Source organism: Tyto alba, unplaced genomic scaffold, assembly GCF_018691265.1.
Source record: "Tyto alba isolate M040663 unplaced genomic scaffold, T.alba_DEE_v4.0 Super-Scaffold_9, whole genome shotgun sequence".
Taxonomy (NCBI): Eukaryota; Metazoa; Chordata; class Aves; order Strigiformes; family Tytonidae; genus Tyto; species Tyto alba.
This window is the reverse complement of record NW_024881330.1, coordinates 15,479,792-15,497,197: the sequence shown is the minus strand read 5'-3', so window position 1 is coordinate 15,497,197 and position 17,406 is coordinate 15,479,792. Positions and strand designations below refer to the sequence as shown.

At 40.2% G+C, this 17,406-nt stretch overlaps 1 protein-coding gene across 3 annotated transcripts in view; it reads right to left on the bottom strand.

The window, feature by feature from the left end:
• Positions 1–17,406, bottom strand: part of SAMD12 (sterile alpha motif domain containing 12) — a 177,741-nt gene that overhangs the window by 64,146 nt on the left and 96,189 nt on the right. Inside the window, exon 5 of one of the 3 annotated variants that reach the window (XM_042785943.1) lies at positions 16,329–16,400. The exons of 1 other annotated variant lie outside the window; for it this stretch is intronic. In XM_042785943.1, coding sequence (XP_042641877.1) covers positions 16,329–16,400 — 72 coding nt within the window. Of the gene's footprint in view, positions 1–9,625; positions 10,048–16,328; positions 16,401–17,406 lie in introns of those variants that run through there. One more of the 3 variants, XM_042785942.1, reaches the window with a different exon arrangement.

The window sequence follows — 17,406 nt, the reverse complement described above, 5'->3', positions numbered from 1 at the left end:
CAATAACTTCTATCACCTCCTTGTGCTTACAAGCACTATGAAATACCAAGACTCACAATACCACCAAATTTTACATATGGACCACCAAATTTTACATACGGATGACCAAGTTTCTGGTCTGGTATCATGCAGGAAGCCCAGAGCAGAAATAGAGCCAAGACGTCCTGAACGGCAGTCCTACACTGCAACCCCAAGCACATCCTTCTATAAAGGTACTTTATTTCAAGATGCACATTTTTCTTTTCAACTTGGCAGTTTGGCTTCTTTTTAAGACCTTTAATTATAGCTCAAATTATGTTCAATTTATTTTTCCATGGCTGTTTTTTTCCTGTCTAGGGCTCCACTGTTTTTTCCTCTCTCCAGAAACACCAAATCTCTTTTGTTGTTAGCAAGCAGGAAAGGAGGAGAATTTCTTGAGAATGTCTCTCTTTTTCTCCATGGAGGAAACAAAACAGATGTTGTGCTCTCCTCAGGGAGAAGGATCCTATCACACAGCAGGTGTGAGCAAAGGCTGCTTTGCATGTGGAGAGGAAAAGAGTACTAAAGGACCTTGCTGGAAAAGCAGCGCCAATGGCAAAGGCATTTGGTTTTTGAGCTAGAAATAAAAGTTCATCCACCTAAAGAAAAGAAGCGGTCCGGGGAAAGCAGTAGGGAAAATAACACCCTGTTTTGCATTGGCAGGAGGAGTAAGGGCTACTGCCAACTTTCCCAATATTAATCTAGCATTTCCCTTAAAGCAACATCTGCACAAACCAGGGAATGGCATGAAAATACCTATTTTCGAATTTTAAAAAGGTTTAATGCCTCAGCCTGAAACCAAGAATTTCTTAAAGGTACAAATTCCCAAAGCATCCAGAGCAAACTGTGGGTTCCTTTTAAACCCCATTATTTCTGAAGGGAGTCAACACTGGATTTTTTAATACTTCAGGTTGACATTACTGGGTAACTTTCACAACCTGAAAGATTTCCTAAGCCCATCATTGTAACCTCAAAAGATAATTTAAAACAATCCCGGGCATAAGAAACAATTACTTAAATATAATTTCACCTTTTGAAACATTTCATTTGTGTGTATGTGAATATGCAGTTAAGAAATAATCCTGTTTGTGTTAAATGCAGTAAACCTTAGACAACTCAGAGTCACTATAAAAGCATTTGCAGCAAACACAGCCCACTGCATATGGCAATAATTACACCAAAACTGGCATAGTTAGTTCCAACCATTGATTTGATACTGGCTCCACTTACGATGAAACAGTCACACTCGGTTTGTATCACACAGGCAAAGAAAGGTCAGAGCAGCTTCCTCCATCTCCATGAAGACTGGGCTACTAAAGTAAAGAAAAGAAAAATCGTTTCCTTTGGAGTTTTATTTTCTGTTCTCTCACAGATCAAAGAGTATCTTTTCCTGCATGAACTAAGTCATGTTTGCATAAATGTCAGCTCACTTTTAAGGAAAGCCTTGCTCTACAGGCAGCCAGTTTTATCTGCAGAGCTCCATTTAAAAAAGAAGACATCAAATGAGCTGATCCCAATGCTGCTTCCAAGATCAAATTTAAGAAGGGACAGGTGTTCATAGGCATTATTTATACCCAAACGCAGACCCAGATGCATCCCCCAGAACCTCCAAACTTCTTCTGTCACCCTCCTCCAGGTGGTGGGAATAATGCTACAGCAAGCAAAACCCCGTTCACTCGGGAATGAAAGAGCTATGGTATTCAGGTCCAATTTTACTTGTTTATTTCATCTGTTTAATTTTGATGGATGCGTTGTTGACAAGGCCCCGGTGAGCAAAAGTGTCTATTTACACAGCGGGGTAGGGGTGCTGGAGAACAGGCAAGACTGCTGTATGCCCACATCTATAAACAGGCAGCAGACAAATGCTGTTCAAAATTGCTGAGAAGTGTTACCATATCATATCGTGAAACATCATAGCTGTATAATTCTGTGATATCACCAATGTGTGCAGCAGGAAATTAGTGGAGTGCAACACGAGAGGTGTAGGAGGAGAAAACAAAGCCAAAGCTACAGAAGTAGGCCTCTTCAGAAACACCCAAGCCCATGTTCCCAGGAACTGTATGCCTTGGTGCTGACACCACAGGATGATAATCCATCAGCTCATATACTGGTGCACAACAGAGTACAGACTTCTGTTCTTTGGGTTAATTATAGCAGAGCTGCACAGGAAGATCTCAGGCCAGGGCACTGTCACATCTGCACAAACTTTTTACTGCAGGTAACAGAATATGGCAAAAAAACCCCTCTTCCTCTAAGGACTGGAAAACAAAAAAAGAGATAAATGTCTTTGTTCTGAGTTGCTTTTGACTGAGAAGTAAGGCAAGCCAGAGTCTGAAAGTGGAAATGCTGCCTGGAATAATTACTAGCAATATTTTAAGAATCCAATTCAGTTTTTCATAGGAACACTATCCTAAACCAGTGGAAAGTTAAAAACCTGATCGTTTTCTTTTTCTGCCATCATGTTCTAACTGCAAATAGCAATTGTGGCCCCAGTGCCACCTTTCTGACCCAGCAGCAAAAGGACAAGGGTACAGTCTGTGCAAAGTGCCAGTATTACTGCTCTGCAGTGGCCAGGAGGGCAGTGCTTTGGTCTCCTTGTGTCAGTGGCAGGCCAGGAAATCTCAGGAAAACAGGGACTTCGTCAGATCCTACAAAGTTATGCTTGATAAGAACGGGAGAAGGATCCCAAGTCCACCACTGTTTTTACACTTCGCCTCTTTACTCTTTGCAGTGGAATGAAACCTGTTCTGCTGCATGCATGAACCTCTGGAAATACTGAGGAACCAGGATAGGTTTATCTCCATTACCCAAATGCACTATATATTTTCTACTCTTGAGAAATAAACAGATCACCAAGTTTGGTCCATTGAACGATAAAAAATTTGTGCGCAGAGACAGATTTGATTCACAACAGCGCAGTGGTGCACGCTACCAATGCAGCAAGCTGCCTGCTGTAAATGCAATGCGTTCCCCAACTATAGGAAAGCAAAGGGATACAGCTGCTGAAGGGTGATGTGAAATTAAAGAGGGAATGAAACGTGTGATCTTATTTAATCACACCTGGTGTTTCAATTTTTCAGTAACAGCACCCTGCTAGACTGTGTCAAATCGGTTCTACAAAGAAAAAATTATGGATGGAAAATGAATTAACTCTTTCATCCCTGCTGTTAATCTGTTATACCAGTCAGAAACCTCTTTAGCAGTGGCTGTTAAGAATCCATTTTTCTCAGATGAAAGGTGCTCAGCACCTGGCTAAACGGAGCTCAGTGGATGACAGTGCTTCTGTGCCAGCAGGTGAGCATGTGCCCTCCACACTGACAGAAGCACAAGTCGTGTGTGTGTGTGTGTATAACCTATTATTATACATAAGAAATCTTCCTGGTCAGAATCAACTTGGAGGATTGAAGTGCCACAGTGGGACCAGTCGTTTCTATTTGTTTCCTTAGGTGGGTGGCACATATGTGGAGTGAGACAGACGGAGGAAGCAGGACAGCTGGGGACAGCAGAATGCGAAAGGGCGGAAAGCAGCTCTTCCCTTGCCTTGGACGCTCTGCTCAGCACAGATTTCCTATATGAAGAAAATTTATCTCAGCAATTACCTGGTTTCTGTTTTCCTTTGGTCTTTTCTTATTTGAAAATTTTTTGTTTGTTTTAAGTCTTATTTTGCAGTTTGGGTTAATATTAAATGTCAAACATAATTTGATTCTGCAGGCATTGTGTTGTGTGATTACTAAGTCCCATTGGCTAGCCAGACACTGTTTCTCAATGCGCCCTATGTACTAATAAATCACTTGTGATAATAGACAGCAAGGTGCTCTATCTAATGTAAAAAATGGTAATCGTGGTCAAATGTTCCATTCTTCAGGGAAAAGGAAAAAAAAATAATCCTTCTATATGATTTCACTCAGCAGCAGAAAATAAAAAGCCAAGGTATAATTAGCTTAACATAACCATCTTCATATTAAATTCATAGAGAAGAAAATCAAACATGAAAAATAACTAGCAGGCTCCCATTCTGGTCTCCTCATTGAATTAATGTCACCAGTACAGCACTGGATAAAGTAAGATATAAAAGGCTACTGTCTAGATGAGCTGTGTGGAGAGTACCTCATTTTTATAAGGGAGAAATTTCTTTATGCAAGTGTTACCTATTTAAGAAATCAGCATTTATTAGGACTATATTGTCTCAAGAGATGTCTAGTTTTTACAGTATAGATTCAGCCAATTTACTGAAAAACTAAGGCATTAAAGCAAATATCTCAGAACAGTTTTAAGCATATCTGAGTCTCTTCATCATTACATGTATAACTCATACTCAAAGAGATTATCACACCAAGAAGCTTTTTTTTTTTTTTTAATAAATAAAAAGGCATTGTAAAAGACCTCCCTAAATAGAAGATGCTAACACTGCAACATACGGGATTAATTTAAACCAAGGTTATTTAAAATGCTGAATATAATCACAGTTCAAATTAACAAAAAGGAATCCTTGGTTTAAATCAGTTCTAATCTTGTTTTGCATTTTTAATTTGTGATTTCCGTTGGTGGACAGAACCATAGATAGAACTGAAGTGGACTTCAAAAAGATCATCTAATCTACCCCTCCACTTGCGGCAAAGACAAATACCTTCACAGGTGATTCTTATCTATTCCTCACACCTACAACCCTCCTCTACTCTCATTCCCGCAAATACTCCACTCTAATATGCTTACGCTAAGTTGATAATACCCAACCTAAATCTCCTTAGGTACAAACTGAACTAATTACTTTCCCTCTTACCTTTAGGTAGGTACAGAGGGCATGGGTAAACACCACTATGATTTTGTATTACAAATCCTTTAATATACTCGAAAGACTGTGTCTCTTTCCAACTTTGTCCTTGCATGCTGGACCTAACTCTTTCAGTATTTCCTCACTGGTCTTTTCTAAATCTCTGCTTGCTCCTACAGATCTCTTCCCGGCTTTCTCCCATTTATCTATATTGATTCATGGTGTGAAGCCTACTCTGGACACTATCCCAGCAGAGCAACAAAGAGCCAACAGAAAAGAGTTAAGGGTATCCTATGGCTTATATGCAAGACTCCCACTTACAGTAAAGTCTGGTCTCTTCCCCATTTTCTCCTCACAGCTGTGACTCACATTCAGCTTGTGATATCCCAACACCACATGCTCTCTCACAGTACTGTTGCTTACTCAGATATCCCTCGTCTGCATACATACACTTGTTTTCCCTTCCTCACTGCAGGCTTTCTTACTTACATTTGCTGAATTCCTATCTTACTCATTTTAACCATTTCTGCATTTTATCCAGATCACTTTGGACTCAACCTGTCCTCTGCAATATCCAAAGCCGACGGGAGCTTATAGTCCCTCACACACTGCAGTCTCCAGTCCATCGTCCAAGACACTAATGAAAACCATGATCACCACATGACCTGGGGCAGAGTCTAGCAGCACTGCACTTCAGGCTCTCTCCCGTCTGCCAAGCAAGCAATAACAATTTCTTGAACACAGTACTTCAACCAGTCCTTCACCTGTCTCACAGTAATTTCACCTAGATGATTTTTTCCCCGTTCACTTGTAAGAAGGCTACATGTCTTTCTGCAACACTGCCAAAAGCCTTACTAAAGACGTACCTACTATTTCTGTCTCCTACACCTCTTATTCCATTCAGAAAGAAAATTAGAGCAGTTTGACACTTTTTATTTTTCTTAACAAATCCACACTGGCTGTTTTACTATCAGCTTATTATCCTCTAGGTGTTTGTAAATTGATTAATTATTTTCTGGAGCATTTCACCATGTATCAAAGTTAAGCTGACAGGTGTTCTCATTTGAGTGTTTAAGTTTGCCCTTCCTCATCCTTCAAAAATTCTTAAAGATAAAAGCTAAAGTTCAGGGATGTTTTTGTCTGACTCCCAGGTCCTCAGGGGCCATTTTCAGGAGACCCCAATGACTTCACTGCGCCCAGCTTCACTCCATATATTTCACCTCTGTTCCCCATTCCAGCTTGTGTTCTTTTCCCTCTATTTAAGTTAACTGCTCCAAGCACCCCGTCACAATTAACCTGTTTTGGAAAAGTGAATCCAAGAAAGGCTGGTGTTCATCCTCCTCTTTGTGACCTGCTTTTCCCTTCTTATCCACAAAGTAACAGAACTTTCTTCATCTTTCCCTTATCTCTATAGTCTTGAAAAACCTCAGTTTTAATACCCCTTATAGTTGCAACTCATTAAGCCAGGTGTTCGTGCTACTTTTTGAATTTTTCCCTTAGCAATGCATTCTTCTGTTCCCATTAGGTGTAGTATTCTTGATTTTCAAGTAATTACAGAGGGCCTGATGTACTTGTGATATTTTGTGTCTTCCTCCTTCAGTTGGACAGTCTGCTGCCATGTCTGTAGTGTCTTGTCTTCCAAAAAAATGTCAGTTCCCTTGAACATTTTTTTCCTCTCTCTTCCCAGCCCTTACCTATCTATTCAAAAGTTCAAAGAAACCAGCTCTTTTAAAGTCCTTTGACATTATTCAGCTGCTTTTACTTATTCCTTCCTCTCCTTCAGATCAGAAACTCTTTTGTGATCATTTTCACTCAGAAAATCCTTCTGCCTTCAAATTCTCAACCACTTCCTTCTGATTACTCAGAATAAAGCATAAAGTAAATTCCTTCACTAATTTCCTTTGCCCTCAGAAACAAAAGTAATCCTCTCTAGATTTTAACTCTTATTAGACAGCCTAAATAAGATTCACTTGACCAAGGGTAGGCATCTATTCAGCTTGTCACTCCAGAGAAGAGATCAGGGTCTCCCAAAGTGAGATTCAACTTGTACCATAGTAGATGCCTAAAGCAAATTACATAAAACATCTCTAATGCTTCCTATTTTTCCTAGAGTGACCCACAAAGGGAAGCTCTGTTAATTAGCTCACCCACTGCCATCTATCAATCACAGAACCATACATGATGGAAGGCACCTCTGGAGGTCTGTAGTCCAGAGAGACCTGCTCAGAGAAGGGTAAGTGTTAGAGCAGGTTTCCGTGGGCTGAGTCCAGTCAAGTTTCTAATATCTACAAGGATGGAGATCCACACCTTCTCTGGGCCCGTTCCACTGTTTGACCACCCTTTCCCTCCTCCTTTTATTTAGTTAGAATTTTCTGTATTACAACTTGTGTCCATTGCCTCTCATTCTGGCCCCAGGTACATCTGAGAAGAATCTGGCTCTGTCTTTTCTGCACCCTCCCAGCAGGCAGTTGCAGATTGCAGTAAGACCCCCTGAACTCGCTCCAGTTTGTCAATGTCTTTCTTGTACTGAGCACAAAACTGCACAGACTGCTCAAGATGTCATCTCCCTAGTGCCAAACGGAGGGGAATGATCAGTTCCCTTGCCCTGCTGGCCACACTGCTGCTTGTACAGCCCAGTATGTTGTTGTCCTCCTTTGCAGCAAGGACACACTGCTTGTTTGTATTTAAATTGTTATCAAGATCCCAATGTATTTTTCAGCAAAGTGCTCCCCAGACAGTTATTTCATCACAGATGCAGGACTCTGTATTTGTGTTTGTTGAACTTTGTAAGGTTGTTGTCAGCCCACTTCTCCAGTCTGTCCAGCTCCCTCTGAGTGACAGTGCTGCTCTCCATCACATCAAGCGCTGTCCTCAATTTGGTATCATCCCACAAATTTGCCAAGGGTGCACCCTGTCTCATCATGATGGTCACTTGGAGAGTGTTGACCCCTTAGGAATGCCACTAGGTCCTCCATCCACTTCTTGTCTCCTTATCCATACCATAAACCAGCAATTTTGCTACAAGGACACTGTGGGAGACCATGTCAAAGGTGTTTGTAAAGTCAAGGTATACAACATGCACTGCTCCTCCCTTGTCCACACAGCCAGCTCTCTCATCACAGAAGGCAATTAGGCTGCTTTGCCCTTAGTAAATCCATGTTGGCTCCTCCCAGCTACCTCCTTGTCTTTTGTGTGCCTGGACCTCTAAACCAGGAAAGATTATTTGCTCTTCTGTGTCCTCCATATAACTGCTTTCTGTTAATAGCTCTTCATAGTTAAAATGCTCCTTACCCCTTGGACCTTTCCTATCAATACTTCTGTTAACTATTCAAAAAACACAAAAGCCACTTGTCCTAAGCTCGTGGGCAGTAGACTCTAGATGTAATACTGAACTTGTCAGCTTGTTGACATAAATTTAAACATAGCATGTATCAATAAATATGGCATTTCTTTTTCAGTTAACATAACCTACACAGATTTATTTACATGATCGGTACTTCTTTACACAACACTTGAATGATTTTCATCATCCATGATATTTGGGGATGAGATACACTGCTAGGTAGTTTGTTTTTTTGTTTTTTGTTTTTTGTTTTTTTTTTTTTGTTTTTTTTTTTTTGTTTGTTTTTTGTTTGTTTTTTGTTTTTTTTTGTTGTTGTTTTTTTTTTTTATTTGGGATTCATGTTAAGTTCTAGTTATAAAACAGATCTTAGTATGTAAAAGTGAAATGCAGTAAAAATGTTGAAGAACAGTATTTTCCAAATAAGCTACATTATCAAGGCAAAAATAAGCTTAAGTAATCAGTCTCATTAAGCAAGGAAGCATTACCTTGGTGAACTTGAATGTCAGTTCTGGTTGCCATGTTTCTCAAGATCGCAGAACTGGTAGATCTTATCCTCTACTGCACAGATTTTGTTTATAGATTAAAAGAGGAAAACAAGCTTTTCAGCTTTTTTTCTCCCAAGTGGTTTCTTACTTTTGAATGAACTAGTCACTGAATTGAAATAGCTGAACAAACATGAAAAAGATATTATCTCTGCACCTGCAGAAGTAAAAAAAGAGTTTAGCTCTTCAACAACAGGTGTTTAACCAGTGACTTTCACCAATTCTGTTGTTTGACTTCCTCTGCATATCAGCAGCATATACTCACTGCTATACATTTGAAAAACATGAATTTAAATAATTACAAGAATCTGCAAGATCTAACTTTACTCTGCTGTCTGAAGTTCAAATAAGTCCAGTGTATTTTTCTTTAAAAAGGTAAATACGTAGCATAATTTTATTTTAAAATCATGTTAAGTATTTCATACCCACTTTGCGCTGCATGGTTTGCAACTGTTGGAAATACTGCAGTATGTTAACACAATTGTTAGTTCTTTCATCTTTTTTGAAGAGGAGGGAAAAAACCCCATGACAGATACCTTGCTGTGAAAAAAGATGCAGAAGCACATGCTACCTCATCCCCTATAGAATCCAAGTGTCTGCTGGGGGGAAGAAACAGGAATGGTGTAGATGTGAATAAAATCAGCTTTTGATATTCACAACTGTGTTGCAATAACTTTTGAGGAAACAAGTTGCTGGCTTCAAAAACCTTTTATTTCATGCTTTTGCAACGGTAACACAGGTTTTAAAATTTCAAGCTATTCAAGCTGTAATGTACAAAATCTTGCTTCACTACTCCCAGTATGGTTCAACCTGGCCTCTCTGAGATGAGTTTGACATTTTTGCTATCTCAGACACAGCTCTGAACCAAAAAGTTGAATATGCCAAACAGTGCATTTAAAGCTCACAAGATTGGTTTGCACTTGTAACAGTTTATTTGCCTCTGTCTTCTCTCAATTTTAAATCAAAATACCTCCTCATTTATACACTGGCCAAGTTGGACAATAAAGACAATGGTTATAAATAGGAACTAGAGATGCTAAAACCCATACAACTGGGCATGGATGAATTTTATTTTCTGTTTGGCACATCTGTCAAACACCTAGATCTGATGTGGTGATAAAACAAGACAGCTTAAGGCAATAAACATGTCAGATCCATCTGTTCTTCAGGACATTGAGAAGAAAAGGAATTGCTCTCTGTGGTATTCTGTACACTTGAGACCACTCTGGAGAGGTTTCCCTCTGCAGCTGACAGCAATTCAGTTCTATCAGCCTAAGCCAGTGGGTTTCCGACCTTGTTCGCTGCCTTCCATGTGTGTACGTTGTGTACTTCTGGCTTCCTCTCCCTTCTCTCCACAGTCTCAGAATTGGTGGCTGGGACAGGGATACAACAATATTGGAAAGGCTTTGGCAAAGTCAGGAAACAAAACAAAAGCACAGAAAGCCAGAGTGAAGCCCATATTGAGTCCACCTAACCCGGGATCCTGGCTCCAGCAGTGGCTCTCAGCAGCTGCAGGCACCCCACTCTGCATCTCAGACCCGGTTCGTACCCACTATGTCCTCTGTTTTCTTAGAGCTACAACATCCCTTCTCGTACTATTCCCCTGCTACATCCAGAAACTTCCACTGTCAATATGCCAGTCAGGGCAGCCTTCATATCCCTCGGAACACAAGCCAGTGGTCTAAGAGACTGAAAGCAATTTTGAACAGACAACAGCTGCTCCAGTATTTGCCCCCATTTGTCCAGCTCCCCAAAGTGTGGCTGCAGCCAACGTTGAACTACAACACTAGCAGCTACCAATGAGCCACCCACTGTATGGCTCCAGATACGGACCACACCAGTTGAAGCAGAATAAGCACAGAAACAGTTGACAGGGCTGAGGTGTTCATGAAAGAAATCATATTCCAGCTATGTTTTAACAAAAACCTCATTTGAGCCACCTGAAGCCACGTGCAAGGAGTTGGGCAGCCATTCAAGGGATGTGCTACTTTCTCACAGGAAGGTAGAATTAAAGGGCTTTTTACAGGATATATACAACCCACTTATATTGGGCTGGCTATAGATCTTTAACTCAAGTAACACCCATTCATTTCTTTCTTTTGACTGGCAGGAGAGAAGAGGGAAGGAGGTCCCTAGTCTAAATGAACACAGGAGATCCAGATAACAAGCACAAAGTTTAGCTGCTTTCTGGAGTGAGCAGCACTCAGTTTTGGCCAAATGAAGTGAGGAAACAAGTGTACACAAGCTCCTTTGTACCATACACTGTTCACACAACCATATTACCCAACCCACCTGAAAAGCAAACATCCAAGAAGACAGAGCTCACTGGAAGAGATCTGGCTTTGCTCAGCTTTTCCAGATGAGTCTCAATTTTGAGAGGGGACCTCGTTTAACCTTGTTTCAACTTCCTGCTAAATATTTAAAGCTAACATAGAGCTGCCAGTGTTGAATCAAGGCTATAACAATTCTACTGAGAATCAGTTGCTCTATCTTGAAACCATGATGACTCTAACGAAGCAAGATGGTCAAACATCTTGTCCTCTGATACACAGGACTCCATATGCAGGACGCACAAGAGAGTAGGGCATAAATACTGTGAAAGGGGATGGAAAGATACCATGGAGCTGGCAGGTCCCCTTTGCAGAAACTGCAGCCTCTGCCATGCAGTGCCAGATGGAGCTGGTCTGCAGATCACAGGTGTGCATGTGTGGATGTGGCACTCAGATGGGCAGATGAATACATATAAATCAGCTTTTCCCTTCAGCTTAGCACGCAGCATGTATTTAAACAAACAGCCAGAAAGGTGGGTCACAGAATGGATAGGGGCTTTGGTGAAGCCTTGCAAAAAAAGGGGATGGAGTTGAGGGGCAAAGTCTCGCAAGGCATGAGATGGAACAAAGCTAGACCAGACCCATACTGTCTCTTTCTGCTAAGCACCAGAGGCAAAGGATTAAGCACATCGCTCACTATAGTTCAAGAAAGTCATGCATATTATCAGTTACTTAAAAAGGCTGGCAAAAATTGTGAAGGGACAAAACAAGCAATCAGAGCTGAGGGTCTGATTACTGAAACCCAGAAATATCCTTTTGGAACGCTGACCTTATTTGCTGCAAATCAGCTTCAGCAGCCAATTTGAAGCTAGCACACCAGCATGCTGTTATATGTAAGTTAATAAGCACTTACTATTGATGGTTTCTGCAGTGGTTGTTTAATTTTTAATCATATCCTTAATTTACTGTTTACGTTTTTATCCAATTAGGGTGTGTGCATGTGTGTGCATCTGTGTGACGGAGAGAACATGGAAAACTGTATTTATTCAGAAGTACAATGCTTTGCTTTCTAAATGAGGAGATATGTGTGTCTCCTGCTTGAAATTTTTTCACACAGCCCTCTTATTTTTCAGAATGCTGTCTCAGGCTGCTGTGTTATGTTGCACCATTCTACTGTTAGAAATGGGCACCGCTGACCTCTCTGTGCAATGCTGTACCGGGAGTTTGGAATTGAATGTCATTAAAATATCCAGTGCTAAGAAACAGGTAGTTTTACTGGCACTTTCCTGAACAGAAATCCCAGCATCCCCCCTCTTCATCTGTAGATCAGACATTTAGGTAACACCCTGGGACACCCTTATCCTCCTCATTCCCATTTCAACCTTTCACTAGATTCCTATAGTCATAAAAACTAGATGCACTGAAGGGATGGAAGATGGATCATTTATTTTTAAGCACTGACAATTTTTCATGGCGATCGACAACAAAGTTCTCAATTATAGTGGGAGAGTAAATAAACCAAAGGATAGAGCTTCGAAGAGAGCTGGGTGATGACAGAAGGATAGTGATTAGAACATCTCAGAGTCCACGAAATGAGCTAATCACAAATAAAATAATATTACATTCCTATTACTACCTGACATGCTGATTGGTGTAATGCTAGTAATTAAAAAAAAATCAAAAAAGGAAAGCCAGAAATGCACTCTGCTGAGGCATAATGTGGTTGATATGGATCCTGGCAGAGCTCTCAGGAGGTGATCTGACACCCAGCGCAACTCCCTGTGCCTGCGCCCTCCACATTCAGACTGCCTCCGGTCACAGGCTCAGCTGTATAGCAAATTAGGACAGGCAGTAACAGGACTGCATGCTTCTCAGACACAGTCTGCTCTCACTCCCAGCAGGCAGCAGCTGAAGGGAAAAGGCAGGACCCTTTGTTTCCCCCACGTAGCGTCTACTTTGAGGAGAGATGATGGCAGGTACCTGAAGAGTTCCACAGCAAAGATTTAAATGGAGGTGTCTGACCAGGACTCACAGCCTCCTCCTGTCGTGTTCATGGCTTGGTACCTGGATACTCACATCCCACTGAAGATGTACTCCCTGCATCATTGAGAACTATGCTGAAAAACCCAGGCTGGCATCTACTTTATTTTGCTCTCAGGAAGAAAAAAAAAGATGCAATTCTATCCTTCTGCAAATATAGCACCTCCAATTTCACCTCCTTTTCTCTATAGCACAGCAAAGGTAAAGATAGGAAATTGACATGTTCATATCAAAAATAAACACCTAAAAGTTTCCATAAAAGGAAAAAACTAAAGGGCTATGGTTATAGATGTCTTTAACAGTGGCAGAACAGGTTGGATTAATGTGCTGAGGTAAAAGACTAACAAATAGGAACAAACTGCTTTTAGGGTAAATGCTACAGGTTAAAACACCCTTTTTCAGAAGCCCATTGCATTCTGTAGCAAAAGCACGGGGCAGTTACACACCTTCACACAGGAACCGTTTCTAAAAGAACCCACCCCAGGGAATTTTGCTGCTGCGTGTGCGCAGCCCTGCACTCCAGGAACTGGACTTCTGTGTCTGAAACAAAAGCTGTCTGCATCGGCCAGGCAGCTCAAAAAGGCAGCTTCAGTTCTTATTTTCTTCTTTGCCCTCGGGAACAGGAACTTGCAGCAAGGAAGGAGGAGACTGTAATAAAAGGGAGACAGGAAGGTCTCCAGTAGGCTTTGAGTCCTAAAGATAGCAATGAAACTAGCACGAAGGGAAGGAGGAAACCACCCTCCCACATAAGAGGAAACCCCAAAATAAAACCTTTTGGCAGATGGTAAAAGGCTTTAGCATTCAATAAAATGAACGAGCTGCATGAGAATGCAAGAGAGCTCTAAGGGAGACAAAGAAAGCCCAAACAAAAGACATATGAAGAAGCTTGGTTTTTCAGCCACTCTTCTGTGTGATTTCAAGTCATTTTTGGATAGGTTTTATCAGCTTTTCTATTTAATTGAAACTATGCAGTTCATGGTTTTCAAGAGACTTACACCTTCATTGTTTGTACTAATTAATTATATGAAAGAGAAAGAGTTTTCAGTAAGTTTTCTGAATTATAAAGCAAAAGTTCAGTTCCCAATGAGCATTTCATTTGGGGATCTCAGCCTGGTCGTGGCCGTCCTGTGTAAGACTGAACCCAGTTCCACAGAGGCAACAAAAGCCACAGTCACAACATAATAATGATGATAATGGTTTAATATTTACATCAGGCTTAACCACATCCAGATGAAAGAAAGAACTCAGAGGACTAGGATCTCTCTAACTGCAGTTATTAAAGCACTCGTGTCTGAGAAAAATTGCTAAAGCACAGGTAAATGATAACCTTATCCCAAGACAATATATAAATTGAGTGATTGTCTGCTTCAGACTGAAGGACAATTTAAATTACAAGTAGGAACACAACACCAAAACCCCTTAACCCAGAACTTGTAACTCATTAATTTTAGCCTTTTAGGTTGGTGCTTTAATTCTACTACCAGTGAGCAGTAGTTAGCTCAGTTAAAAAAATATTCATAGGAAAGTAATAGGATCGGAAAGACAGTGTTATCAATCGTAGCAAAAAAAAAGCAATTTAAGGGCATAGCATAACCAAATTTTACTAAGAGGTACAGATAAAGGCAATAAAATTAATATACTAAGGCCGTGGAAGGTCAGTGTCAAATTAAAAGTGGGTAATATTACTTGTTATATACTTCATGCTGAGAAGCAAAAAATTGGAAAAGCTACTGCCTACTTTTCCTCTATTTAATTTTAGCTATCCCAAATTAGATGTCAAGTTCTCCAGCTGACAGAGGCAGGAACCTCCAGAGGGCAATGCATTGCACCTATCATGGGCATCTGTTTTAGAAGGGCACAGATTATCTCTGGAGGTGGCTGTCATTCTTCATTGATTATTTGAGGAATTCCAGCAATGAGTTCAACCAGGCAGCTAACTTTTAGCTGGCTAATGTAAGATGTGACAAAGGCACTTCAAACTGCTCAAGCTAAAAGACAGTATACTTGTTTTTATCTTTGATTATGTCATTTTAGTAAAGAAATGATTAAGAAGAGTAAGATAAAAGCAAGTTTTGTGGGTTTTGTTTTCAACAGTGATTATGAAATTAGGATTGCAAATAACATAGGCAGTGCACATCATCAAAAGAGGTTTTGAGACCAAGTGAAAAATAGGCTTTGCATAGTTAAGAAAAAAGTTTCAAAGAAAAAAAATAATCAGAATTGTATTTTTGATACAATAAAATTGGCAAGGGATAATATTTTTCAATTTTAGAAAGACCTATGTTGGGTTAGAGAACAGAACAGTTATGTTTCTGTATTTGTGGTTTTAATTAAGCTACTAAAAAGGTTTATGGATTTGATCCAAAGGTCAGCAAAGTCATTGGTACCCTTCATTGATTTGAATGGGCTTTATAGTCTCGTGCTGTAGAGGAAAAATGGGGTTGATCCTGTTCTCATTTTAACTAGTTTCACGTTTCTCTGAAATCAATGGAGCATGACTCCTTCATTTGCCCTTACAGAACCAAGAGCAAAGTTGAGGTCTCAGATTTTCCAAGGGAGATAATTGGGATAAAACCAACCCCTAGCTGGTGGTAGACGTAAATTGACATTCTTACTAGAGTAGCTACTCTTGCTATTTGCTCACTGTGCTAGAATTGATATGGCATGTGTGCATGAAGAGTATAGATCAGGTTTTAAGTCAGCTAAAGACTTTTCCAAAGACTCTAACCAAATTAATTATAAGCAGCAGAAACTCCAAGACACTAGCTTTAGGTGCTCCTAATTCCTAGAGACAGCCTTGACAAAAAGATTCCTCACTTCTGGTCCCAGCACCTGTTTACATTCCTCACCTTAAGAGCCTGGATTCTGATCATCTGAATCAAGAGAAAACACTGAAGAAATCAGTAAAACATATATTCTCGTACCAGACTTACCATGTGATCAGCTAAGCCATGTAGAAGTACAGTAAAATTCCCACAGTGACATTCCCATTACTAGAGGGAACCAAAAAGCTTTCAAGAATAGCCATAATGGTATAATAAAAGAAAATATGAATTGCTGACAAAGCAACGGTCACACATTTTAGTGCTTATCACAGCATCTGATATTTAAGAAGGGAGAAAGAAACTTCATCAACAAACAATTCTAGCAAGCAAATATCTATAAACAATAATAATTCAGTTGCAAAGAGCTTATTAGGATTAGAAGAAAATTAAACACTATTTTCACGACAATAGCTGAAAAAAAGCTACACCTAAAGGAAACATTTCTAGAAAAAAAGACCAAAAAAGCTCATAGATGTCTCATTTTATGAAGATACACCCCAGCAAAAAGACATTAGTTACCTTGATGGACTATAAGGGCTGGCTGCTTTTCTATGACCCTCAAAAAATCATGCTCCAGGTTTAAGTAGAGATCTACAAAAGTCAACAATATCAGTGGTTAGTGTCACAGTCAACAGCTGTAACAGAATGGATGGCAGCTGCACTTCTGGGCACATTAAAGCAATTCTTGAGTCTAGAGAAAGATGCATTCAGAAATTACCCCGGTGACAACTGATTTGTCAGTGGAGCTTCAGAGGTAGGACTATCCCTCCCTTCCTCTTCCCTGTCCCTTTCATCTGAAATATAGTTTTGTTTGCTTCAAAGTTTTTTAAAGTCTAGACTGAGAATTATAACTGCTGTGACACCATGGGACTGATCAGCATAGGGAATTTTCAAAGGTCTATCTGCATCCTTAATTGCCTGACACTTCTAAAAGCCAGTCCATTGTCTAAGATGATGCTGATTGCTCCTTCCAGCATCCAAGATTTTTTAAATATGGCTGGACCATCTTGGTAACTTATGTCAGAAAATTACAAGGAATAGCTGAAAAGTGTTTCACATAGCTACACTCTCTGGAACAAGCTAAAGAAATTCCTCACCAGACAACTGTAGTCTAATCAGCCCTTTAAACACTCAGGTTAAAGGAAAATCAACACAAGAAAACTAGAGCAGGCAATATTTTACAGAGTCACATGGAAAAGATGAGGGGTAGTGGGTACAAGTTACTCTTGGAAAGATTCTAACTGGACGCAAAAGTTTTCACAATGAGAACAATCAGCTATTGGCATAATCTCCCCAGAGAAGTGGTGGATTTCTCAACACTGGATGCCTTCAAGATTCAGATGGAAAAGGTGCTGAGCCACCTTGTCTAGACTGTGCTTTTGCCAAGAAAGGTTGAACCATGACGATCCCTGAGGTCCCTTCCAACCTGGTATTCTATAAACCCATTATATTAATCTCTTGGCCCAACTTTAACAAAAATCCTCAGCTACTCATGAGTTCTTAAAGGAATGAAAGACAAAAAGAAAGAGTGGGAAAGAAGGCTTTCCTCTCTATTTCTCAAGAAGACTGGAATGACATAGCGTTTTAAAGAAAGAAG